The sequence below is a fragment of the Tenrec ecaudatus genome, chromosome 1 (genome assembly GCF_050624435.1).
Source record: "Tenrec ecaudatus isolate mTenEca1 chromosome 1, mTenEca1.hap1, whole genome shotgun sequence".
Taxonomy (NCBI): Eukaryota; Metazoa; Chordata; class Mammalia; order Afrosoricida; family Tenrecidae; genus Tenrec; species Tenrec ecaudatus.
Window position 1 is genome coordinate 12,737,503 of NC_134530.1, and position 26,993 is coordinate 12,764,495.

The window sequence follows — 26,993 nt, forward strand, 5'->3', positions numbered from 1 at the left end:
GGACCATGCCACTGCACGAGTTTGTATGGATACTCCGCGCTCTGTCTACCCATGGGCCTCTGCGGGTGTTTCCACATTTGTCCCTTGTGGGAAGTGGGATAATGCGCGTGGGGGGTGGGCAGGCTTGTTGGCAGGGTGGCCTTCCCTTCTGGCTGTGTTTGCGCACAGGATGGGGGTGGCCCGTCATATCTCCATACTCGCTCCTACATCCAACTTTGCTGAGCAACTGGTCCACCGTCCGCCAGTCCCCGCCCTCTTCGTGTGCGGTTCCCTAGGGACTCATTGTTTCGATCTGCGGGGTGGTATTTCTTCCTGCGACCCAGCCATTGGCTGGCACCCACTATCCTGTGGAGGGAACCCCTCCGTGGAGAAGCACCCAGGCTGCAGGTTACATCCTTTGGCACGGCGTCTCCGTCTCCGCGGGCAGGTACATCAGCGAGGGCTTCGCCAAGGTCAGTCTCGGGAAGAAGCGCCCTGGTTGAGCGTGGCCGCTTGGATCTCACTGGACGACGGGTGCTCACCGCCTTTGACGCTATCAAACTCGACAATAAGACTCCTGTCCATCAGAGGCGTGGAAGGTGGCGTCCTTCCTCCTGGACGCTCTAGAGGATGAATGAGCCGATGCGTGAATGAATGGCAGGCTGACACCCCACCCCACCCCCCGCCTCGCCCCCCGCGCACCACGCACGGTCTCGGTCTCGGTCTCGGTCTCGGGAGACAGACCCAGCCTGGAAACAAAGGGCAGGGCCCCGCCCCACTGCGAAGCCCGCCCCGCGCCCCCGCCCACTCGGGGCCCCCATTGGAGGGGCGCGCGGGTGCGGGGCGGAGCGCGGGGCGGGGCGGACCCGGGGCGGGGTGCTGCAGCCCGCGGAGCCTCCCGCCCCGCCGGGCTGGGGTCGCACCGCCTCGGACTCCCCTCCCGCCCGCCCCGGCCATGGAGGACGAGCGGAAGGTCGGAGCCTACGGTAGGAACAGCCTCCGGCTCCAGGCCGCCTCGGCGGATCTGGAGAGCCCTGGGGACAGGTGACATCTGAGCCCGTAGACGGAGGGTGTGGGGAGTCTGCGGCCTGGAGGGCCCCCATTCCGCGCTGCGCCGAGCCCACTCCCCCTTCCTCCTTGCTGGATCGCCCGCGTCTCCTCCCCGGAGTCCCCACTGCTGCTCCGGCGGATGGGCCGGGGAGCAGGGCGCATGCTCCGTCTGGGGAGGTCCCGTTATCTGGGCGACTCAGATGGCGGCCGGGGGAGGGGAGACGTGGGGAGGCGGCCGGGAGGGAGATCCCCGACCTCCCCAACACCCCTGCCTGCCTCGGCCAGTCCCCTTCACCCATGGTCTTCCTCCGGCCCGCATCGCTTTAGAAATGTCCGTCCCGGGCGTTTGGCCAGATAGAGAAACTGAGGCAAGGTTGGGTGAGCTCACGGCAGGGTGCGTGGGAGCCCGCGTGGGAGCCAGCCCACCGCCTGGGAAGGGTACCTACAGTGGGGTCTCCGGTGTAGGCATGAGAAGGAAGCTGTAAACAATTGGGAAACTTTCCTCGCCGATGCAAGGGGCTGGGGTGCCCCACCACCTAGCTTGAGAGCTACCGCCCCCCCTCCCCCGGCATCTGGGACTCGCTCCCAGGACCCCTCCCCTTGCGTGAGAGCATTGCCACTTGGTCCTGGGGATGCGGTGTGGATGTGGCCCCCTCCGTGTTGCATTCTCCTGAGCTCCCGTGGGAGGGGGCGGGCCTCGGTCTGCTCGCTCTCTCTTCACTGTGGGTTTCGGGGCTGCACTGAGCCCAAGTCTCTCATGGCATTACGCCTTGGCACGAACAGCCCCAGCGGGCCCCTCTCCTTGAGTGACAGGAACTTCCTGGAAACTAAGAACTCATGGCATTGAGGAGGGGGCCGGAAACCACTTAAAAACAACCAAGAAAAACACCCCTCCCCCCAGGGACTAGGGCTCAGTAAACTGTTCAGAGAGACAGATAGGGGAGGCTGGGACCTGCCCTGCCCAGCCCAGCCCAGCTAAGAGGCGGGCACTGAGCTTGGCTGCCTCCCAGCCTCTCCTCTCAGCTTGAAGCTGCCAGCTTAGGGGGGCCCTCCTTGCCCTTTGGGGCTGGCTTAACCCTCAGACCCTGCAGCGGCTTCCCCTCCCTGGGCAGTGGCCCCTAGATGTGTTTGGCTGTCATCGGAGCCTAGCCTGGGATCTCAGCCCTGGGTCCTGAGCAGACACTCCCTGCCTGTGGGGAGCAGTTGAGGGATCTCTGGTGTCCCTGAGGGCCCAGCTGAGATGGGGGGGGGCGGTGTAGAGTGGACAATGATGTGATTCACCCTGCCTTGGGTTTGGCCAAAGGGAGCCAGCCAGCCATGGATGGGACTAAGTAAACCCTCCTAGGCCTACATTTAAGACAGGGGAGCTCTGTGCCTGACAGGCCTGGGGCTGGGCTCTGGGAACACATTCTCCACAAGTATCTGTTGAGCACCCCACCCGTGGGGTGGGGGTGGGGTGAGGGAGGGTCTAGACACTGAGGACACAGTCCTGAGCCAACCAGGGAAATTCGTGGGGAGTGGCCAGGGAATCCATTGCTTTTGTAGGTGGGTGTTTGGGTGTCATGAAGGTAGGAGGGGACAGGGTGTGTGATGGAGAGCTACCATGGGTTCTTTTATTAGCTGAGGCTGGAGGTGGAGCGGGAGCCCTGGTGCAGTGGTTCCATGCACTGTGCTGCTAACAGCAAGGTCATCAGTTTGAAGCCACCAGCCTCTCCTTAGAAGGAAGGCAGGGTTTTCTACTCCTGTCAAGAGCTAACCTATAAGGGGCGGTTCCACCCTGTCCTATGGGATTGCTCTGAGCCCCCGTGGACGGCACAGCAGGTTTGGTTTCTGTTCGGAGGGGAGCCTACCAGGAGGAGAGTAGGGAAAATGTGGTGTTGCCGCCGGAGGGAACAACACCCCACCACATGGTTGTTTAATGCCCTCTCTCTGAGGCCCAGTGGAACCTGACGTGGAGACGCCAGCCGAGGTCTGCAGATTTTCATATTAAGCTTCATTTCCTCATATGCTTTTGCTTCTTCAGTTTCTTCTGGGAGATGGTTATCTTCTGTGAAACTACCTCCTCCGGTTTAGGACCAATGTGTACCTTTCCAGGCAGGATCATTTCAGTGTGGGGGGGGGGGTGGAGGGGAGCTACTGGGTGGGCTGACCCGACCGTGAGCTCTGTAAGTCGGGCAGTGCTTCTGGGGGCTGGGTTCACCTGTTTGTGCTCAATGACCGGAGAAGCCGCATCTACACCCTTGGGTTCAGCATGCCTCCCTGCACTTTTTAAGCTTGTGCAGTCAAATACAGCACTCTGTATGAGCCCCCCACCCCCGCCAGCGCCCACTCCTACTGTTTGACTTGGGCACATCTGCCCACTCCCCATTGCAGCGTCTTAAGGGCCCAGGCTACTTCTGCAAAGTGACATCTTTCAAACACTTGAGCTTTCGGCATAGTGCCTATCTGCAGTGTTCTTAAAATGGACCCGAAAATTCAACCCTCTTGATTTGCATGATTTTGTGGGGTTTTCTGGGCCAAGGGAGTAGTGAACCATTTTGGCAAATCACCTCAGATCCCTACTGGGTTTTGCAGGGGCAAAACCCAGGCAGCTCAGGATTTTTGGTCAGCATCCCTGCCAGGGTCTGGGGCCCTTTCCTTTGGGAACCATGTGCTAGAGTGATTCACCGGATCTTTGGCTCACACCTCAGCCCCTTCCTGTCAGTCACCGTGAATTGTGGCCAGTGATAGCTTCTTGTTCTGACCCTTAGAAGCTGTGGGCCTGGGTGAGTCAGATGACCTCTCTGAGACTTTAGGTCTCCACTGGGATTGGTGATCCTGGAGAAGGGCTAGGTAGGGCAGGAGGCACCCATCCTGTTATAGATCATATCTGAAGAAGTAGCTCCCAGGGAAACCAGGAAATGGCTCCTGGCCTCCGCAGATGCCAGCAACGGGTCCTGCCACGCTACCTGACCCACCCTTGGCATGAAAAGCACGGGAAAAAGATACTACGATGAAAACAATAGATCTGACTGAGGGGTGGGGGCAGATTTCCTGATCCCCTTCCCCAGGGAGTCCATCTCAGCCTGTGGTGGGGCCCTGGCATCTAACTTTTCGCTTATTATTGGTCCAGCGTGTAACCATTTGTGGTCCAGCGTGTAACCATTTGTGCCACCAGAGACTCCTAGCCAATAGAGGGGGATGTTAAAATTTCCCATAACATAAAACGCCTTTGTAAAAAGGCACAGATCCCAAATATATAAGGAAAGGTTCCTCACTTTCTTAAGGTGGACATAATACACTCATATAACCAGCAGCTAGACGGGGGGGGGGGGGGACAGATTTCCCCATTCTCCTGAAGCGCATTATTTTCGTTATGTTAGTTTTTCATTTAAAAGTGTACATATCAAAAAACACAGATGGTACAAGTAGAGTTCTGACGAGTTTTGTCCATTTTATAGACCCATTTACCCACTCACCCCTGGTGAGGTCCAGAACTAAAGCCCCTGCTGCTGAGTAGTTTCCAACCCATGGTGACCCTAGAGTGTCTGAGGCTGCCCATCTTCATAGGAGCTCACAGCCTCGACTTTCTCCCACAGAGTGATTGGTGGATTTGAACTGCCAACCTTACGCTTAGCAGCCCGGTGCATACCCATTGGGACCGTGGTGATCTGCCCAGAATTCTTACTTTTCCTGCAGTAGATCCAGGTTTGATTTCTGGCCTGTGAATCTTCATACACAGCGATCAGTGGGCGCTTGTGTGTTGCTACGATGGTGAACAGGTTTCCATGTAAGTAGAGTAACAGGAGTTCCCAGATGTTAAGTAGACTAGGAAGAAAGGTCTGACTAACTCCTTCTGAAGATCACCCTCCCACACACCACACACACATACAAAACGAAAACCACTAACTTATGGCAGCATTTGGTTTCATTGTGCTTAGAGACACCATGAATCTGGCAGACTTAACGGCAGTCACGACCGCCACACCTCCATCAACTCGATTCTGACGCCTAGGGCTCTTCCAGGACACTGCAGCATTGCCACTTCTGGATTTCCGGGAGATTTTCGATACATAAGGGAGGAGCACCTGGTAGTCTAGCTCACAACCCACTATGCCACCAGGGCAACAGATAAACGAACCACCGAAAACTCCCTGCCATTGTGGCCGTTCCGACCCACAGAGACCCCACTGGCACCCAGGGAAACGGCTCCCGGGGGGTGGGGCTGAAGCTGTCAGTCTTTACTGGAGCAGAAAGCCTCATCTTTCTCTCTGAGCAGCTGCCTCCTGTGTGGTTAGCAGCCCACCTTCCAACCCCATAACAAACAGCAAACGGAAACAAAACTGAACTCACTGCCGCTCATGGAGACCACAAAGGGTTGTTAAAAGAAGACAATACTACAAAGACCAGAAACAAAAGACACCGTGGCCATGAGTTGATTTGACTTTTAACCACCCTGCTATATCATGACCCAGCTCAGCCCACTGCCCATCAAGTTGGTTGGACACAAAGCAAGTCTGCCAGGCAGACTTAAGGCTGCAGGGCTTAATGGGAACAGCCTGGTTCCCGTATCTTCCCGCTGATTGGCTGGTGTGTTCCAACCACCAACCTTTCCATTCAGGAGGAGCCTGGTATTTTACCCACCATGCCACCAGTGCTTCCTATAGGTGACCCATGAAGCCTAAACACTGCCATCTGCCCCCACCTCCCCAAGCCCCTAGAACAGAGCATTCTCACCTCCCCAGAGGGTTCCCTGGTGCCCCTTCCCAGTTGATTCCCAAAGGGAAAGTTATTTTTAAGTCAGATCTTAAATGCCCCCCCCTTCTTAAATGCTTTTATAAAACAAAATATAATTTCAGCGGGCAAGGGGGACTGAAACCTAAAAATAGACCTTCAACGGCACAGACAGCCTGCCTTCTGGGCGAAAGAGCCTGCCATGTGGCCTTGCTATACAGCCAAGTCTCCTCCCAGACCCTGCCCACAGCTTCCCATCTGCACATGAGGCACCTGTGACTTTTGAATGCTTTCCGGGCTGCTTCAGTGAGAATGACACTGTTCATTTTGAGCATATTCTCTGGCAGAATGCTGATCAAAGGGGACAGGGGAGGGATGGGAACATTTCAAGCTATCATGGAATCCAGACTTTCTGGAACCATGCAAACTGGATGGTGCCCTGGTATGATTGCCCCAGGCACATCTGTACCCCTTAAATCAAATCATGCCCTTGGAGTAGGGGTCCTCAAATTACAGTCCTCAGACCACATGCAGTCCACCGAGGACATTTATCCGGCCTGCTAGGTGTTTTGTTTTGTTTTTACAAGAAAGAAAAGCTTGTAGTTAGTTCAAGGACTGTTGGCCTTTAGGAGTGTTTTCCAGTCTAGTCTGCAAAGTCTACCTCCAGCATTCCCTGGGGACCTCGCCGTTCCATTCCCTTGCTGTTCTGTTGTACCCCCTTAGTGTTTTGCCTCGGTGTGGCGGGATCAGATCGGGCGCATTTCCCACACTGTGTCTTCGGTGTTGTCCACTGTAGGGCTATGGGTCAGTGAGGGACGTCGGGTCTCAGAGTGGGGCTGGCCATATGGTCCTTTCTGTGGACTGGCTGCTCTAATTGGGAATATCGTCCTCAAGGCCTGGTCAGTCAGTGTTTTTAGTTTTTTTTTTTTTTTAAACTATAGTCCGGCTCTTCAACTGTTTGAGGGACAGTGAACTGGCCCCCTGTTTAAAAAGTTTGAGGACCCCTGCCTTGGAGTCTTAAAACGAAAAGACAGTTTGGCTTAATGAGTCCGACAGAAGACTGAGCTTGAACTTGATACGTTTTCTAAAACTCTGTGGAGTTGGAGGAGCCGTGGTGGCCGAGTGGTTATCAGTTGACCTGTGATCTGCAAGGTTCGAAGGTTGAAGCCACCCGACGCTCCTTGCTGGTGAGAGATGGGGCTTTCTACTCCCTTAAAGACTTCCAGTCTCAGAGCCTCACAGGGTCAGTTCTCCCCCGCCCGGTGGGGTCACTATGAGTCGGCATTGACTCCATGACAGGGAATTTGGTTTGGTTTGGTTTGCTGGTCACTTTGACTACAGACACTATTTACGATGAGTCAGAATCTACTAGAAGGCTCAAAATGAAACAAACAAACTTGCTGCCAGTGTGTCCATGCTGTCTCCTAGGGAGTGACCTTAGGACAGGCTAGAACTTCCCTGTGAGTTTCCCACACTATCACTCTTTAGGTCAGTAGGACACCTTGTCCTTTTCACGAAGGACAGCCGGCGTTTCAAACTTCAGACCTTGGGGCTCCCAGCCCACCTCATCACCACGAAGCCACCAGGAGTCCTGAAGTGACCACAGCAACTCCAAAATGAGTTAAGAACCTGGAGGAGGAGGGACGGCTCAGAAAAGCAGGTTTGCGCATGTCCTCATGGCCAGTGAGTTGTACATGTAGAAATGGGTGTATGTTCAGCTGTGTATGTCTTCCCACCATCACAGCAGGATTAAACAATAACAAAAAGATACTGTTTCCACGGTGCAATGCTACTTACCCTTGGAAAAGAAGGAGTGAGTCTAAGCTTGGGCTGGAGAAACAATGTCTCCTATTGTAACCTGTGCAACCATACTGGGGGTGGGGCATGGTGTTATGGCCCTATCAAGTGGCCTCTGACTCATAGCCAGGACCCTGCTCGCTCCTGTGGGATCCTCACAATTGTTGCTCCATCATTGAGCCCAGTGTTGCACCCACTGTGTCCACCTGCCTTGTTGAGGGCCTTCCTCTTGTCCACTGCCCCTCTACCATGCTGTCCTTCTCCAGGGGCTGGTCTCTCCTGACAACGTGTCCAAAGTCCGTGAGGAGGTGGCGTCTCACCACCCTTGCTCTCCTTAGAGCTTTCTGGCTGGTCTTCCAAGACAGATGTGTTTGTTATTTCGGCAGCGCCACAACTCCCACGCACCAAGTCTTCCTTTTGACACGCATGCGAGGCGATTGAAAATATCATGGGCTGAACCAAAACGAACCCAACTCGCTGACACCGAGTCGATTGCTGACTCACAGAGACCCTACAGGACGGTAGGGCATGTGAAATTCCGAGACGAGCTGTTTGGTTTATTTCGAGAGGAACTGTTAAAAGGAGTCGAAAGCCCCATCTTTCTCCCTCAGAGTAGCTGGTAGTTTCAAACTGCAGACTTTGCAGCTCAGGGCTCAATTAGCAACCAGTGTGCCACCAGGGCGCCTATGGCGTGGCGGGTGGGGCATACCTAGGGTGAGCTCGCTGTGGGGCATGCATGGACCGTCCGCAGCATCTGGAAGGAGAAAAGGGAAATAGGGATGGGAAGTGAGGATTTCCCAGAGAGAGGAAGTGAGGCCAGGGGTCAGAGGGGGCATGACTTTTCTCTGTCCATAGGTTTGTTCTGGGCGAAGTGTTTATCTGGAAAACACTTGGGCTACGGTCAATCCTGACTGTGGTGAGCGCGCAGCACAGAGCTGACCTGCTCTGCAGTTTCCTGGGCTGTCCTCAATGCTGGGTCACTGGGTCTCTTCCCCGCTGGAGCCCCAAGTGGCTTCTAACTGCCACTGAGACAACAGCGCCCCCAGACCTCATTCTGATCAGCTGAAGACCCCCGAACCCACTGCTGCTACATCAGTGGGCGCTGAAGCATCCTCTCATGGCCAGCGAGTCGATTCTGACTCATAGCAGTCTTGGCTATAGGTCAGGGTAGAACTGCCCTTGTGGGTGTTTGAGACTGTCGCTTTTTACAGAAGTAGAAAGCCTGATCTTTCTCCTGAGTCTGACTCATGTTGTTAGGCAGCATCAAGTCAGTTCCGACAGACAGGGACCCAAGGTACAAGGGAAGGAAACCCTGCCCGGACCTGCATCCTTCTCACGAGTGTTCTGATGTGTGAGCCCGCAGTCCATCCATCTTGTCGAAGGCCTTCCTCTTTTCCGCTGCCCCTCCACTTGACCCAGCAGGATGTCCTTCTCCAGTGACCGATCTCTCCTGACCACACGTCCCAAGCACAGGAGGTGAAGTCTCGCCGTCTGTGCCTCTGTGGAGTGCCCTGGACTTCTTCCCAGACAGGTGTGGTTGTGTTCTTGGCAGTCTATGGTGTGTTCTTTGGTTTGTTTTGCTAAATCCTGTGATTGGGGGCTCGTACAGCTCTTATCTCAATCCATCCAGCCATCCATTGTGTCGAACACATTTGTACCATCATCATTTTCAAAACATGTTCTTTCTACTTGAGCCCATGGTATCAGCTCCTTTTTTTTCCTTTCCCTCCCTCCCCCATGAATCCTTCATAATTAATCTTTTTTTTTCATGTCTTACACTGTCTTCCTTTACCCGTTTTTCTGTTGTTCGTCCCCCCTGGGGTCAGAGGGTTATATGTCGATCATTGTGATGGGTTCCCACTTCTCTCCCCACTTTTCCCTTACCCTCCTGGTCTCAAGACTCTCATGATTGGTCCTGAGGGGTTGTTCTGGAGTCCCTGTGTTTTGAGCTCTGATCTGTACCAGTGTACATGTTCTGGTCTAGCAGGATTTGTAAGGTAAAACTGGGGTCATGATAGTGGGATGGAAGAGAGGGCATGGGACTGTGAACATTCCTCATCAGCATCTAAGGCAGACGTACCTGTTCTTTGTCAATCTGCAGTCCATGTTCCACTCCATAGGAGGTGATTGGAAATCCCATGGCTTGAGTCAGGCACCCCCTCAGTCCTTTCCTAGTGTCTGACTCACAGGGAGTCTAAGTAATGTTTCCCGAGCTCTGATGGCACCCTGGTTACACCAATGGGCTGCACTTTGAAACCATCAGTGAGTGACTCCGCAGGAGGAAGACAGGGCATCCTGCTTCTGTCAGCAGATACTTGGAAACTCGCCGGAGTGGTTCTGGGGTGCGTAGAGGATCCCTGGGAGTCAGCAGGGACTCGACGACAGGGGGCTGGGTTGTGGGGGAGGCTGTGGAGCAGAGAGCCTTTCCTTTCTCTTAAGGAGCGGCAGGTTGGTTTGAACCTGCAGTTGGCGATCTAACACTGGAGTCCTGGGGTTAGTTCATTCAGCATGGATTATTCACAGCTCCCTTCAGCAAACCGTTCTTGCACCAGTGTCTCCAAGACCCGGCAGTGAGTGGAACAAAGAAACCTGTCGCCTCCCGGGAGCAGATAATCTCGAGAGAGACAGATCAGGAAGAAGATGAATGAGGCAAAGACTTGAGTGTCCCCATCAGGGCTAGAGGGGCGGAGTGTCGTCCTTAAAATGAGGGAGTCATGGAAAGGCACCCTGGGAAGGGCAGACAAGGTGAGGATTCTTACAAAAGTGTGCAGGGAGAGCGGGGCCTGGTGTGTTTGAGGGGCTGACCGAGTGATGAGGGTCTACACCGCAGAGGGTCTAGGGGTTGGTGGGGTGCAGGGGGGCCTGGCCTTTGGTTCTGAGAAAGATGGGAGCCATGGGGAGTTGGGTCTGGCTCAGGTGTCCAGCAGGCTCCCTCTGGGCTGTGTAGGGTACAGAGGGCACTGTGCTGGTCAAAGACTGTGGTGATGGTGGTGGCTGGGGCACAGTAGCCTGTCCACGGGCTGCTGACTCAGCTGATTCTGAAACCCAGAAGGGGCCCTGTTCTGGCTTCAGGCTCCCCCTTCCTGGGTCTGAGTCTTATCTTCCTCCCAAAAGTGCCTCCATGCCAGTGCGGGCCTGGAGGGGTCAGCGGGCTGATGTGGGTGCTGTTCTGAGCCCAGGCCTTCCAAAGAGCAAACCAAACTCAGTGTCATGTAGTCTATTCAGGCCCCGAGGGACCTGACAGGACAGGGTGGAACTGGCCCCTGTTGGAAGCCTGAGTTTTGAACTGCTGACCTTGTAGTTAGCAGCCCATAGCCAGGGCTCAGGACACTGCAAATTCATTGGGCTCTCCCAGCAAACAGATGCAGGTCTTGCAGGGGTTAAAGAAATCAGCCTCTATTCTATGTTGCTCACCTTCCCAACACTGATCTCTGAAGATAAAGCAGGTACATAAGCAGATATGGTGAAGAAAGCTGATGGTGCCTGGCTATCAAAAGATATAGCATCTGGGATCTTAAAGGCTTGAAGATAAACAAGTGATCATCTAGCTGAGAAGCAACAAAGCCCACATGGAAGAAGCACATCAGCCTGTGTGATCAGGAGGTGTTGATGGGATCAGGTGTCAGGCATCAAAGACCCAGAACAAAAAAAATCATATCAATGTGAATTGGGGGTAAGGGGGTAAGGGCGCAGAATAGAGACCCAAAGCTCATCTGTAGATAATTGGACATTCCCTTACAGAAGGGTCACAAGGTGCAGTATAGTACCTATGAAACATACAACTTTCCTCTAATTCTTTAATGCTTCCTCCTCCCCCTCACTATCATGGCCTCAATTCTACCTTACAACTCCGGCTAGACCAGAGCATGTACATTACTGCAGATAAGCGCTCAAAACATAAGAAATCCACGGCAGATAAACCCTCAGGACCAATAATGAGAATAGAACACCAGGAGGGGAAGGGGAAGGTGGGGGGGGGGGAATCAATCACAATGATCTACCTGTAACCCCTTCCTAAGGGTACAGACAACAGAAAAGTGGGTGAAGGGAGATAGCAGTCAGTGTAAGACATGGGGGGGGAATTATACATTTATAAATTATCAAGAGTCCATGGGGGAGAGGGGAAATGAGTTGCTGATCTCAAGGGCTCAAGTAGAAAGAAAATGCTTTGAGAATCATGATGGCAACCTATGGGCAAATGTGCTTGACACAATGGATGGATGCTTGGATTGTGGTAAGAGCCCCCAATAAAATGATTTAAAGAGAAAAAGAACTCAGCTACGAACCATAAAGGTCCATGTGAACCCACCGGCAGCTCCTGGGAAGCAAGCTGTGGCCTTCACCTTCTGTAAAGATACACAACCTTGGAAACCCTCCTGGGCAGTTCCCCTCCACCCTGCGGGGTCGCTGTGAGCCCCAATCCACTTGATGGCAGTGGGGCTCCTGTTAGGGTAGCACAGAGCCCAGGAGCCCCAGCGACAAGGGTGTGCAGGGGTGACATGAACCTCACCGGCTGCTCTGCGGAGAGACGTGAAAAGCTTGGTTATGGTGAGGTGCTGGACAATGGATTCGGACTCGGTGATCAGAGTCAGGCTGCCCAGAGGTTCCCTGAGTCTGTCCTCTTCCCAGGATTGGCTTGCCAGCCGCTGGGTGGGATTGAACCGCCAACCTCTTGGTTAGCTTAGCAGCAACTATCTCACGGGCAGGGCGCCTTCTCATGAAGCCTTCAGCCTGGGAAACGCACTGCAGCAGTTCTATGCGGTCGTAGAGGGTCCTTGGGAGTCAGAGGAGCTTTGGGGTTTTGCTGACAGGTCAGTGTTGAACTGCTAACCCCGAAGTTGGTGGTTCAGACCCCCAAGCAGCTCCCCAGGGAGAACGAAGAGGCTGTCTATGCCTATAGGGATTTCAAAAGTCTCTGACACCCAAAGGGGGCTGTTTGACTCTGCCCTCTAGGGTGCGTATGAGTTAGAATCAACTGCATGGCCGCGAGACACGTGTGTTTGTTTTTAAATCTTTAGGGGAGTACGCTGCCTCGTCTTTCTCTCTTGGCACACCTGGTGGGCTCGAACCGCTGATCTTGTAGTTAACAGCCTCAGGCACCATCCACTGTGCCACCAGGGCTCCTCCCTTAGAGATCCACTCGCTTGAGTCAGAGTTAGGATGGTCCATGGGCCTGCCTTGGGGATGAGCCAGAATGGGCTCTGTGATGGGTGGGTCACACAGCAGAGAGTGGGATCAGGAGCTAGTTCCTCCCCACTGTGTGGCCTGGGGCACAATCTTAAGCATCCCTATGCCTCCTTTTCTTCACCATGCACAGCCATGAGGATTGAGTAAGTTCCTGGCAGCAACTGCTGGCTGACTGCCCTGGGCTAGGCATCTTCGGGGGTTCTGTCTGAGCTCAGCATTGTGCTTGGTCATGTCGCTGCTTCCAGCTTCCTAGTCCAGATGCGGGCCCTGCCTGGCCCAGGGACCAGTCTGGCCAGTTAAGGTGCCCATTCACCAGGCAAAGACTTCTGGGAAGGCAGAGCCAGCTGGGCTGGCTATGTGGGCTTCTTCCAGGCTGCCCTTGGGGACTTGGCAAGTGCCCAGAGTCCTTGGGGGCTGTCTGGCTCTTTTGGATTGACACCAATATCATGACTGTCTCCTGACTGTCCCCTTATCTCCCATGCAGCCAGCTGCACTGGGCAGAACAGCCTGCAGGCCCAGCAATCCCTGCCTCCCCCACCCTGGCCCCGTCTGGGACTGGCTTCTCCCCTGCCTCCTCCCCAGCAGCTCCAGCTCAGCCTCTCCTGATGTCTGCGCCAGGAAAGGCCTGGGTCGGAGCCAGGCCTCAGTTCAATCCCTGGATCCCTCTTGCAGCTGAGTGGCTTGAGCAAGCAGCCTCAGTTTACCCCTTCTGGGGAGATCGCTGCTAGCTTGGGTCTGCGGAAGCCTTGTACCACAGTTTCATGTTCCAGACAGAACGGAGGGGAAGGCTGGCTCAACATCCAAAAAGGACAGGAGCCCCCTCAGTATGACTCCCCCACTTCCGGCCTGTGAGAGCCGCTGGGACAACAGCATCCCTCTTGGTGCCTTCGTTTCCCTACCGATGCTGTGGGGATCGGATGTCACCCCTCCTGGGTGGCACAAGGAGGGCGGGTGACACATTGCTGGCACAGAGCTGCCTCAACCACACACCTATTACAGCCTGGAGAACAGAGCTGATAAACTTCTAGAAAGGGCCAGAGGGGGAAAAGCCAGCACCAACCAACGTCATTGCCATCAAGTCACTTGGGACTCATAGCAGCCCTGGAGAGAGTAGAATGGGCACCCCACCCGCTTCCTTGGCTCAAGGGTAGACTGATGTGAACTTGGGTGAAGGGGAAGGTAAAAACCAGCCAGAGGGAGATTGGGCGCAGGGGGACAGGGGCAGCAGGAGAGATTTGATAAGTTGTAGAATGAGGCAAAAATGATGCCCGTATAGTGAACTCCGACCTCACGCTGGAGCTACCGGTCCCTGGCAAGGACATCGTGGTGCTTGGTCAAGTCAAGGGGCAGCAAAAAGAGGAAGACCCTCGATGAGATGGATGGGCACAGCGGCTGCGACCACGGGCCCCCACATACCCGGATGGCGAGGATGGCGCAGGAGCCCGGCCGCGTTTCCTGCGGGCCTACATGGGGTGACCACGAGTGGGAACCAACTCCACGGCACTTGACATCAACCCCATTCACAGTAAAAAGTTTTAAAGTATCTGAAAAGAGGGCAAGTGAGATAGCACTGAGAGGTCCCGGGGATGAGGTAGGATGCAGCCATCTTCCAGGAAGGCTACCATCCTGCCGGAAGGACCCTGGTGGCATTGTTCTTGGACTCCTCGTTGCTGAGTTCAGTTGTCTAGACCCTCCAGCCCACTGCTGGGGACCTGTGTCCGCCAAGGGCCATTAGGATACGATGGCATCATTCACAGGCCGTACAAAATTGCCAACTTAAATATTAGCCTGCTATGTTTGGTCAAACATTTCAGAAACTCACTCCCGTGATGCCTGGGAGCCCCGGTGGCGTCGTGGTTACTGGTTGGGCTGCTAACCATGAGGTAAACAGTTCGAAGCTGCCAGCCACGGTGCAGGAGAAAGACGAGACTTTCTGCTCCCACACACCGTTCCCGTTTCAGAAACCCACAGGGGCAATTCCACTGGGTCCTATAGGACTCTGTGCATCGGAATTGACTCGATGGCAGTGAGTTAAATTTGAGGTTGGACTGTGATGGCTAGAACTCTTTCTGAGGAGCCCAGGTAGCATAGTGGGCTACCCATCTGATGGCTAACCACAAGGTGAGCAGTTCGAAGCCACCAGCTGTTCCACAGGAGAAAGAGGAGGCTCTCTACTCCGCAAAAGAATTACAATCTCGGAAATCGATCTCAAGGGTCGACATATAACCCCCTCCCAGGGGGACAAACAACAGAAAAGCGGGTGAAGGGTGACAGGGGACAATATCAGATATGAAGATAATAAGTTATAATTTATCAAGGGTTCATAAAGGAGAGAGGGGGTGGGAGGGAAAAAATGAGGAGCTGATACCAAAGACTCAAGTGGAAAGAAAATGCTTTGAAAATGATGATGGCAACATATGTACAAATGTGCTTAACACAATGGATGAATGTGTGGATTGTGATCAAAGTTGTAAGGGCCCCCAGTAAAAAGTATTTAATTAACAAAAGAAAAAGAATTATGATTTCAGAAGTCCAGGAGGGTAGTCCGACCCTGCCCGATATCGTCGCAATTTGTTGGAATTGGCTCCATGGTAGCGAGTTTTCCACCTTCTTCCTATTGTGAATAGTCCTGTCCTGCCACGAACGTGGGGTGCATGTATAGCTGTTTGCATTCCTTCAGGGGATGTATCTGAAGTCCTGGGTCATGTGCGGGTTCTACTCCCAGTTGTTGGAAAAAGCACCATCCACACTGCTTTCCCCTGGTGGTATTTTAGAGTCCCGGCAGCCGCGAGTGCATGTGCTGTTGGAGTTTGTAACTTCGCAGAAGTTATAAACAGGCGGCTGGCACAACATTCCTTGTTCTCGGTTTAGGAGGCTGGCAATCCAAATGCTGGGTGCATGTTCTTGGGGGGAAGCCTCTGTGTGATCTCGGAAGGAATGGCTTTGTTCCTTGTCACCTTCCAGTCTTGCCACCTTGGGCATCTTCAGCAGTCACGACATCTGCCTCCCCCGCTCGATGGCTTGGTTGCTGTCAGCTCCCGTAAAGATTTACAGCCTCGGGACCCCTTTCCAGAGATGGGGAACCTTTTTTTTTTTTTTTTCCTGCCAAGGACCATTTGGACAGTTATGACATCATTCACATCATGTCATTAACTGATCCCTAATGTGGTGCTTGGAACGGCTTCACTTTGGTGAGATGTGTGAGGCCCTGGTGACTTAGTGGTGACATGTTGGGCTGCTAACCATAGGGTCAGCAGTTCGAAACCACTAACTGCTCCTTGGGAGAAAGAGGGGGTTTTCTACTCTCATAAAGAGTTAAAACCCTGGGAACTCGCAGGGGGCAGTTCTACCCTGTTTGATAGTGTCGTTATGAATCAGCTTGATGGCAGTGAGTCAGGGGAGGTTTTGGATACAGCTCTCGGGCACCCTTCCTTGCCCTGCCGTAGGGTGGCCGTGTACTATGGACTCTGGATGGCAGCTGGTTTGGTGCAGCTGCAGTAGCGGCTTCATACAGTCATTTCTCATTTCTAACGGTATTTCCTCCAGGGTCATTTATCCTGAAATGACAGGCAGCTGGGCTGCAGACCTGGGTCTAATGGTACAGAGTGAGCAGTTCAACTTGGGCTAGGAACATCATGACGCTCTGCTTCCTGGAAGCCCTTCTCACAGCAGGAGTGGCACTTTGTGTGGATCCACGCGCACTAAACGTGATGAGAATGCACCCCAAGAATCACAAACCATCGCTTCTTACTGCCACATCCAATTTACTCGAGAGAGGAAATGCTTATGGAGATGTGATTAGATTTTCAAGGTGGTTTTTTATCTTTAAATCTGCATATAAGTAGAGCCACTCAACCCAAACCCATGTGGTTGATGGGACAACTATAAAACTCAAGGCAGAAGATAGCCAAGGCGCTGAACTGACTGCAAGGTCGGTAGTTCAAAACCACAAGCCATCCCTCGGGAGAAAGAGGAGGCTTGGCACTGTTGTAAGTATCCAGTCTTGGAAACCCACAGGGGCAGTTCTGCTCTGTCCCGTAGGGTCACTAGGTCACTTGAGGAGCCCAGGTGGCGTAGGGGTTACAAATTGGGCTTCTACAAACAAGGTCCAAAGTTCAAAATCATCGGCCTCTCCACGAGAGAAAGACGGGGCTTTCTACTCCCTTAAAGAGTTACAGTTGAAGGTAGGGGGCAGGTGGGGGGAGAAGGGGGAACCAATTGCAATGATCCACCTAGAACACCCCTAATCCCAGGGAGACGAACAACATAAATGTGGGTGAAGGGCGACTGCAGACGGTGTAAAATATTAAAATAAAAATAATTTATAAATTACGAAGGGTTCAAGAGGGTGGGGGGAAGGTAGCAAAAAAAGAGGAGCTGATACCAAGGCTCAAGTAGAAAGAAAATGTTTTGGAATCCATGACGGCAACATATGTACAAATATGCTTGATACAATTGATGTATGGATGTTAGAAGAGCTGTCAGAGCCCCCCAAAATATGATTTGTTAAAAAAAGTATGTTAGTCTGGGTAGACTAGAGAAACAAGTTCATAGGGACTCATGGGTATAAGAAAGAGGTTTATATACAAGAGCAGTTGAATATTGAGAACACATCCCAGCCCAGTCCAGATCAAGTCCATAAGTCGGATATTAGCCCATGTGTCTGACACCAATCTATAAAGTCCTCTTCAGACTCACAAAACACATGTAATGACACTGAATGCAGGCAGATCCCAGGCCAGTGGGTGGGAAGTCTTGTGGATCCAGTGGCGTTGTAAGCATCTCAGCACTGCAAGGGGTCTCCACAGGGCTTCTCCAGCTCTCAGGGCTGCATCAGGGTAGGTCCATGTGGCTTCATCTCAGGGATGTCTTGCAGGGAGTGAGCGGAGAGTCTCCTGCCTCCAAAGAGGGATACCAGAGTTCCCAGAATTCTCAGGAAAGGCCATGCCCACACAGAGGCCTCATTGGTTATCATCTGATTGACAGGCTAGACTCCACCCCTTCATTCTTAATCCTCTCAAATTGACAAACGATTATATAACTACCACAGAGTTAGTCTTGGAAGCTAGTAGGGTGATTCTACTCTGCCCTGTAGGGTTGCCATGAGTCAAAATAGACTCAAGGATTCGACTCAAGGGCAGTGAGTTTGAGTTAAGCTGAACTATGGTTTGGTTTTGACTCTTTGGTATTAAGAAGACTTCAGAGAACATTGCTGGATTTTAAGGTTCACAGATGATTGCAGAGCAATACTTTCAGAGTTTCTTCCAGCATCATGACTCCAGAAAGTCTGGATTCCATGAGTACTTAAAATTCTGGCTAGCATCCCCCCTCCCCCCTCTTGATCAGAAGTCTTTTGTGGAATCTTGGATCAACATGTTCAGTGATGCTATTGGTTATGATCCTTTGGAAGCAGAATCCCAGGTCTTCCACAGCTACAAGTGGTGGACGGGGTGTTTCAAAGCCAAACTTTTCGGTTAGTGTCAGACCACCAAACCAAAAGCAAGCTCACTTCCACTGAGTTGATGCCAATTCATAGTGACCCTGTAGGACTGGATCAAACTGCCCCTGTGAAGTTGTGTGACTGTAACTCTTTGTGGGTTTATTATCATTATTATTATTAAAGGATCATTTTATTGGGGCTCTTGCAGCTCTTATGACAATCCAGACGTCGATTGTATCAAGCATATTTGTACAAATGTCGCCATCATTATTTTCTAAACATTTACTCTCTCTTAGGCTCCCTTGGTATCAGCTCCTCTTTTTTCCTTCTCCCCCATCCTCCTGATAAATGATTGTTATTTTCATATCTTATACCCACCGCTGTCTCACTTCCCCCATGTTTTCTGTTGTTCGTCCCCCTGGGGGAGGGGTGGTTATGGGCCTGTCTTTGGGATGGGTTCCAAACGAGACTGTAACGCTTCACTCAGCACACAGCCCCGTCTGTCTGTGGATTCGAACTACTGGCATTGTTAGCAGCCCAGCATGTAAGCACTGAGCCACAAGGGCTCTTTGTTGAGCGACCAGAGTCCTCAGAAGTGAAGGAGGGAAGTGACAAAGTCAGAGGCACAGGAGGATGGCAACAGAGGCTGGTGAAATGGATTGCTGGAGAACTAGAGGACAGAACCACAAGCCGAGCAATGCGGCTGGTGTTTTGAACTGTGGGTCTTGTGGTTAGCACCCTAGTGTGCAACCACACTGCTGTCAGAGCAAACTGTCCATACACAGGAGCCCTGATGGGTTAGAGTTGGGCTGATAACCAGGAGGTGAGCAGGTGGAAACCAGCAGCTACTCCTTGGGAGATAGATGAAGCATTTTGCTCCCACAAAGAGTTACCGTCTCGGGAATCCACCTGCCCTTTAGTGGGGCTGTGAGTGGGCATGGAATCAGTGGCAGGGGGTCTGGTTGGGGCCCACAGAACAGGCACAGGAGTGCTTTTCCTGGCATTAGCTTGCAGTCTTGTTGCAGAGACTCAGGAAGTCTAAAGCCCTGGAGGGTTCGGACGGATTCAATTAGCAGACAGCATTAGTATTCGCCAGGCTACACCCTCCATCCCCACCCCACTGCCTACTAATGAAAGCTAATGGAACCCATCAGATGACAATGCCAGCGTCCCACTGCTTCCTCATAGCATGCAAGGGCAAGCCCTGTGCCAAGCCCATGCCAGGCATCCCTTACTCAGCTGTAGTCAAGGTATCACAGAGTAGACAGCACGGCGCTCTCCCAACTGCAGACCCCAAACTCCATCCAAAGCTCAGCTCTCTCTCCCTGAGAGAATTGTTTGAGATTCCTCCCCCACCCCTTCTACTACCCAAGAGACTCTCCTTCCCAGCTAACCTGCCCTGCCCCTGCTCAGACACCCTCAGTGGCTCCCACTTAGCCATCAAACCCCGAGATCAGCCACTAGCCCCTCACTCCCCTCCCCTGTGCCTCAGTTTCCTGGGTGGATGATGCAGCTCCGGTGGAGAGCACTGAGCTCAGGTCCCAAAGGTGGGGCCATCTACTTGTCTTCAGCAGCCATCCTGTGTGGCCTGCACCATCCCTGCCAGCCTGGTTCTATTCTGGCCAACCCAGGACACTTCCGGCATAGGACAGACACATCCGGTGACCTCTCATCTCCCCCTCGCTCCCCTTGGCAGTCTCACATCCTAGCCGATGGTGCAGATCGCCTCATTTCCGTCCTGCTTGTCCTAGTTTGGAGTTTCCGATCCTTGCGCGATGAATCCGTGCAGACTGTAAGTTTATTTTGCCCTGTGTTTGGTTTCGTGTCTGATCTTCCAAGGGCCCAGGGAGGGCTGCTGGTGGAAGTGTTATACCCTTTCCCTGCTGATGGAAAATTCCACATGTGGGGGATGGCATCCCTGTGAAAGCACAGCCCAGAGCTCGAGTGTGCCCAGGGGGCCGAATGTAGATGGTGGGCCTGCCCTCCTGTCCACTGTGCAAACTGGGTGGGGCCAGCTGACCTCAGGGTCCCTTTGAGAGCCCTGGTCACCTGAGGGTGTAGCTTGGAACCTGGGGCCTCGCCTATTTGCTGAGGTCTGTGACTCCATGGTCAGGTGAGGCCTCCTCTGGCCGCAGGGGAGATGGCATCTCTGTGGGACAAGTGGAGTTAGTGTCTGGAGACCCACCTAAGGCAACAGATATAATTACTGACCACACTGGCTGGATAATCCCCCACTTAGTATGCACACCCCTGCTGTCTGGATGTCTACTCTGACCTCCAAGGGTGGCTGGGGGGTGCAGTGAAGCTAGGCCCCTGTGTCCCCTCACACTAGCTGTATAATGCCTGCCCACACCACTCACGGATAGGACACCTTGGCATAGAAAATTCCAGAACCTTCCTTGCTCACTATCAACCCTGTAAACTGTCTTTCAGATGGTATCCTGCCCTGACACCATGGGTGCCAAGCTCAAACCACAGCCACACTCACTGGCACCCAGTCAGTGCTGACTCCTAGGGACCCCCAGTGGGTTGCCAAGACTGTCACTGTCTCTGAGAGTAGAAAGCCCAGTCTTTCTCCCGCAGAGCTACAGGTGGTTTTGAACTGCTGACCATGCGGGTATTGCAGCCCGACTTGTAACCACCACGCCGACAGGGCTCTTTACCTTCACTTTTTTGTGAAGCACACTCACTGCAGTTCTCCCGAGTACAGGGGTCCTGACCGAGTCCAACGTCACCCACTCAGAGCAGAGAGCTAGGAAGGATGAACCCAGTTGGTGCACATCAAGCCCTGGGAGTCAGCCGGTTCATCTGATTACGTACCAGATTCCAAGCCCCCAACCAAACTCGATGCAACACACAGCCCCCCTACAGGACCGAGTGAAACTGAGACGGAAAGTGACAACCTCTTCTCTCTTGAGGGGCGGTTTGGTGGTTTCGAACTGCTGGCCTTGTAGTTAGCAGTCCATCGCAGGGCTCCTTCAACTGAGGGGCCAATTTGGGTTTTACACTCCCGCTCCCTGTAGTTGAGGTCCTGCGTCCTGTGGCTCAGGTCTTGTGTCCTGCGGGCTTGAACCCAGGGCCTCTGAGGAGGGTGTCGGCTCCACCAGCGCAGGGGTTGGGTCTCTGTTTCCAGAGGTGCCCAGCCCAGGGCCTGCAACCAGCAGTCGCTTGGCAAATATTGGTTCTGCAGAGCGATCCGGGGTGCTTGATAACTGTGGGTTTCCGCAAGGAGAAGGCGCGCTGGGGAGGGGGGGGCCCTACCGAGGCAGGGGACATGTGAGGCTGCCAGGCTGGGTGGCCAGCCCAGCTTTCCGGACTGAACCTGTGGATTTAGATGTGGAGTTCCTTAACTGTTGGCCTCTTTTCTTTCTTTCTTTTTTATTTTTTTCAAACATTTTATTAGGGGCTCATACAACTCTTATCACCATCCATACATTTACATACATCAATTGTATAAAGCACATCCATACATTCCCTGCCCCAATCATTCTCAAAGCATTTGCTCTCCACTTAAGCCCCTTGCATCAGGTCCTCTTTATTTTTTCCCCTCCCTCCCCTTTCCCCCCTCCCTCATGTGCCCTTGGTAATTTATACATCGTTATTTTATCATATCTTGCCCTATCCGGAGTCTCCCTTCCCCCCCTTCTCTGCCGTCCCTCTCCCAGGGAAGAGGTCACATGTGGATCCTTGTAATCAGTTCCCCCTTTCCAACCCACTCACCCTCCACTCTCCCAGCATCGTCCCTCACACCCTTGGTCCTGAAGGTATCATCCACCCTGGATTCCCTGTGTCTCCAGCCCTCATATGTACCAGTGTACAGCCTCTGCCCTATCCAGCTCTGCAAGGTAGAATTCGGATCATGGTAGTTGGGGGAAGGAAGCATCCAGGATCTGGGGGAAAGCTGTGTTTTTCATCGGTACTACCTCGCACCCTAATTGACCCATCTCCTCTCCTAAACCCCTCTATGAGGGGATCTCCATTGGCCGACACTTGGGCCTTGGGTCTCCACTTTGCACTTCCCCCTTCATTTAATAAGGTTGGCCTCTTTTCTAAACTAATTCCCACCCGCCGGTTTCTGAGTAGTCTGCCCCCTAACCCTCAGGTTGGGCCTGGGCCCCACCTGTCAGTGGGGAGATTCGGAGGTGGTCATTTGCCTCTTCGTGCCTCAGTTTCCCTCCCTGGAGAATGGGGCCTGGTCGGCCTCCTCCCGCTGTTGGGAGGTGTTGTGGGGCGGGGACTGGGGAGGAGGGAAGGGACCAACGCTCCCAGCCTCCGGGTGATCTAGGGTGGCCCTGGTGGCGGGAAGGGGGCGGGGTGAGCTAAATCGGGCCTGGAGCTGAGTGGCGGGAGCAGCTGCCTCCTCTGGGCCCGCCCCGCCTCCCCCGTCGGTCGTCGGTCGGTCCGTCCAGTGGCAGCCGCTCAGCTTGAGCCTGTCGGACCGGTTTGGGTTGCCTCCCCGCCTGGCTCCTGGCTGGGAGAAGCCGTTTCTAGCCGAGATTCCCGCCGCCTGAGCCTCCCGCGGGACGCGGTGGGTGCGCAGAGCAGAGCGCAGGGGCCGGGCGTCCGCAGGCATGGGGGGCGAGCGGCAGCATTACTACGGGAAGCACGGTAGGCAGCGCCCCGGGCCCGGCCTGTGCGCGGAGCTGGTCTTCACCCCCTTCCTGTCGAGGCCTGGGAGCACCCGGAGCGCTGAGGAGGGTTGGGAATGAGGGCGGCAGGGGAAGGGGTGGAGTTACAGGTTTCTCCAGACGCCCCCTGCCCCCATCTCCTGCCGGCACCTCGCCCCCCATCTCCATCTCCAGCTGCAGCTCTGTGGTTCCTCCAATCCCCCTGTAGACATCTCTGGCGGCACCCCTGGGGAACCCCCTTCCCCAGGACACTCCTAGAATCTTCTCCCAAAGGTCCCACCCCAAGCCTGCCTCCCTCACCAGGAGTCCACCATCCCAGCCCCTCTCCCCTAGGGGCAGCGCTCAGGTGATAAGAGTGAGAACTTTCATCTGCAGTTCCCCACCCCGCTGATGGGCCGAGATAGCCGGTGTGGTCGCCTGGAGGTACCAGGGACTGAAAGGATGCCTACCCTCTTGATCTTAATCCTCCCTTGGGCCACGCCCCCAACTCAATCCTGTTGTTTTTTAGGGACTCCGCAGAAGTATGACCCCACCTTTAAAGGACCCATCTACAACAGGTAAGAGCTCTGGGGTTCCTGTGGTGGGGGCCTGTTAATACACCCCCAACTCTTGTTTCTAGACACACACACTCATCTGTTTTCCAGCAAGCTGGTGATGGCTTTGCCATTTAAGGATGAGAGAGAAAAACCGCCTGCCCTAAACTCAACTGCCCTCCAGTCAATTTCGACTCCCAGGGACCTAGGACAGGGTAGATCTGCCCCTGCGGGTGTCCAAGGCTGGGAATCCTGATGGGACCCGAACTGCTGGATTTGCGGTTCGCTTCCCAGGTGTAAGCCCACTACACCACTAGGGCTCCTTGTCGGATGAAAAAACAAAACCCAAAAACTTCACCTGGACCTAGTCAATCTTGACTCCTCGCGACCCTCTGGGGCAAGATAGACCTGTCTTTGGGGGTTTCCGAGACTGACTTCTTTACTGAGGCAGAAAGCCTTGACTTCTTCCTGGCGACTTCTTCCTGGCGGCTGGCTGGTTGTTTGAACTGCTGGCCTTGTGGTCTGCAGCCCAGAGTGTCATTCTGGACACCTCCAGGTATCCTTTTCTTTCCCATACAAAGCTATCTCACAAAGGAATGTTAGGCGGGCCAGGACTGGGACAGATTATATCTAGAGCAGGAAACACTGTAACAAAATAGCATTTCTTTGGCCCCAAGCAGTAAAGGTTACAAATGAGCAAAGCTTCCTGGGCTTGTGAAACTAATTGGGGTAGCTCTTATGGGGAGGTCTCTCCTAGGGGAATTTGGGAGTACAGAAATGTTTTGATGTGCATCATTTTGTCCCCTGGCATTTATATTCTAAGCAGGAGGAAATTATCCTGATGAAGCAGTGCATACATGGATGTTATGGTCAGCCCTGGCGACCTTTGTGAAACTAGTAAAAGTCAACCAGCGATCTGAATTTAGGAGTTAGCTAAATGGCAGCCGATCTGTCGCTCTTGGGTCCCCGATTGGGACTCTATAGGACAGGGTAGAAGAACCCCATAGACGTTTAACTCTACGACTTTTAAGAAAGGAATCAAGTTGGTTAAGATTTTGCCCAGTAACTGAAAGTGGGCCGGTATGAACCCACCAGTCCATCTTTGGGAGAACGATGCGCATTCTGCCCCTGATGACATCCTGGGAAACCCTATCAAGCAGTTCTATTCAGTTCTGTAGGGTCTCTGAGTCCCAATTGACTGGAGAGAGGGGTGTGTTTATATTGGAATCTCTGTGGAAGCAGACTGCTGTAACGTTGCCCTACGGAGCGTCTGGCGAGTCCAAAGTGCCCACCTTTTGCTTCGCTGAATGCTTGACTGTGTGTCACCAAGACTTCTCAGCTGTTAGAAAAGACAAGAGCTCTTTTACATGGTGACCTGGATCCCTCTAAATAGACAGAGCAGAACAGTGAGTCATTGCAATCGCACTGGCATTAACCAAACCAAACCAAGTGGTGTTTTTAAACATTAGTATTTGGAATAACTCAAAGCCTCACCCAAAATGATTGACAGAGATTACCTGAGGCAGTGGTTCTCAACCTTCCTAGTGCCTCCACCTTTTAATACAGTTCCTCATGTTGTGGTGACCCTACTGTTATGATACGGATGACCCCTGTGAAAGGGTCGTTGGACCCCCCCCCAAGGGGTCGCGACCCACATGTTGAGAACCGCTGGCCCAAGGGGAAGTGGAATTGTGGAACAGAGAGTGTGTTTCTTTCGTCGTATACACTCCTGTGCGGTTTAAATCATGCCCACATTTACATACCATCCTTATGTCATGAGAGAGTTTTAAAATGCACTGAAGTGAAGACAGCGTGCCCAGGAAAAGAAAAAAGAAACAAATTCACTCCCATCTAATCAAAGCCGACTCGTAGTGACCCTCTAGGTCTGGGTAGACATGCCCCTGCGTGTTCCCAAGGCTGTCACTCTTCTCCGATGGGGGGGATGGTGGTTTCGAACTGCTGATCTTGTGGATTGCAGTTCAACGAGTAACCCCTATGCTACCTGGTAAGGATGTGGGGAGATGGGTATTCTTCATCCAATGAGGGCTGCGTGTGGCCCATCTCTGGGGAACGGGTCGTTTTGATAACCAACACTGGAAAAGTACATGCAATGTGTGTTCAAAGGATGCGAGGATCCCAGTATGTGTGTGAGGCAGGTTTGGTCCTGTGGTACCCAGCTCCAGGGCTGACGCTGCCCCCTTCTCCCCAGGGGCTGCACGGACATCATTTGCTGTGTGGCCCTGCTCGTGGCCATTGTAGGCTATGTGGCCGTGGGTATCATAGGTGAGTGGACTGGGCAGGACTGGAGGTCCCAGAATGGGAGGGGGTGGGCTGGGTCAGATGCCGAGGGGTGGAGGCGCTTCACTGGCCCCGGATCCCTCTGCAGCCTGGACCCATGGGGACCCCCGAAAGGTGATCTATCCGACGGATAGCCGAGGCCAGTTCTGCGGGCAGAAGGGCACGAAAAATGCGTGAGTCTGGCTCCTCGGGGGTTGGTGGGGATAGGGAGGGTTGGGCAGGAGGGTTCCTGAGCACAGGGGAGAAGGTTCTAGGCTGCTCTGCCCCCAATTTCCTCCTCTCGGTCATCATCCATAAATCCACTGTGTCCAGCCCCTGTTCTTGGCGTTGGGGACTCCCCCCAATCCACGAAGTGGGACGTTGCGTGGCCTGACCTCAGGCCTCAGGCAACTCACATTTTAGGGGGACAGCCGCTGAGATGAGACAGCACCAGCTCTGACTTCAAGAGGGGTGGCAGGGAAGTAAAGGGGAGTCCTCACCTGTGTAACCGGGGACATGGGACTCAGCCACCCTCTAAATCGGAGACCAGAGCCGCCGCCCTGGTGAGATGAACCGGTGCCCATGGGGAGCCCAGGACAGGGCCTGGCGGGGAGCTGCCCCTGCTACCCCAGCAAGGACAGTATGGCAAACTGCTTTCTTTATAAAGGGAGGTGGAGACAACTGTAAAAGTTTCCACTCCCCTCCACCCACCCCAGGGACAAGCCTTACCTGTTCTATTTCAACATTGTGAAGTGTGCCAGCCCCCTGGTCCTGCTGGAATTCCAGTGTCCCACCCCACAGGTAAGCTGATCCCCCACCTCCCCTTTCTGTCACCAGGCCCCCACTTTCCTCCCGTGCTCGCTGCTCCCCAAGCCCTTCCACTCTGGGCTCTCTGTTCTGAATGGGAATACGGTGTCTCCCCTGACCCCCACCCCCCCTCTTTGTGACCCCACCCCTCCAGATCTGTGTGGAGAAGTGCCCGGACCGTTTCCTCACCTTCCTGAAAGCCCGGGCCTCTGACTTTGAGTACTACCAGCAATTCTGTGTGCCTGGCTTCCAGAAGAGCAAGGTGGGCTGTGGGCTGGAGTGTGGGGTGCTCGCCTAGGGATTAATTTCCACTCCTCCCCGCTGGCTGAGGGGACCCTGGTTACAGCCCCAGTCCGCTTCCATAAAGATTGTCTGCAGGAAACCCAGTGGGGCGGCTCTCCCCCGCCCCACATCCTCGCTGTGGCTTCGGCGTGGACTCAGGTGCAAAGGGCTTGCTTGGGTTTTGTTTTTTTCCCCTCTCTCTTCGCAGAATGTGGCGGAGGCCCTCCGAGATGGCGACTGCCCCGCCGTCCTCACCCCCAGCAAGCCTCGTGAGTCCGTCCGGTCCCCTGGGAGGGGCTG

At 53.7% G+C, this 26,993-nt stretch overlaps 1 protein-coding gene across 3 annotated transcripts in view; it reads left to right on the plus strand.

The window, feature by feature from the left end:
• The first annotated feature begins 829 nt into the window (after positions 1–829).
• Positions 830–26,993, plus strand: part of SLC44A2 (solute carrier family 44 member 2 (CTL2 blood group)) — a 38,478-nt gene continuing 12,314 nt past the window's right edge. The window contains exons 1-7 of one of the 3 annotated variants that reach the window (XM_075546971.1): positions 830–965; positions 23,303–23,351; positions 25,537–25,610; positions 25,714–25,798; positions 26,321–26,405; positions 26,566–26,673; positions 26,902–26,962. In XM_075546971.1, coding sequence (XP_075403086.1) covers positions 935–965; positions 23,303–23,351; positions 25,537–25,610; positions 25,714–25,798; positions 26,321–26,405; positions 26,566–26,673; positions 26,902–26,962 — 493 coding nt within the window. In that variant the 5' untranslated portion in view covers positions 830–934. Of the gene's footprint in view, positions 966–22,624; positions 22,775–23,302; positions 23,352–25,536; positions 25,611–25,713; positions 25,799–26,320; positions 26,406–26,565; positions 26,674–26,901; positions 26,963–26,993 lie in introns of those variants that run through there. The other 2 variants (XM_075546964.1, XM_075546979.1) reach the window with 2 other exon arrangements.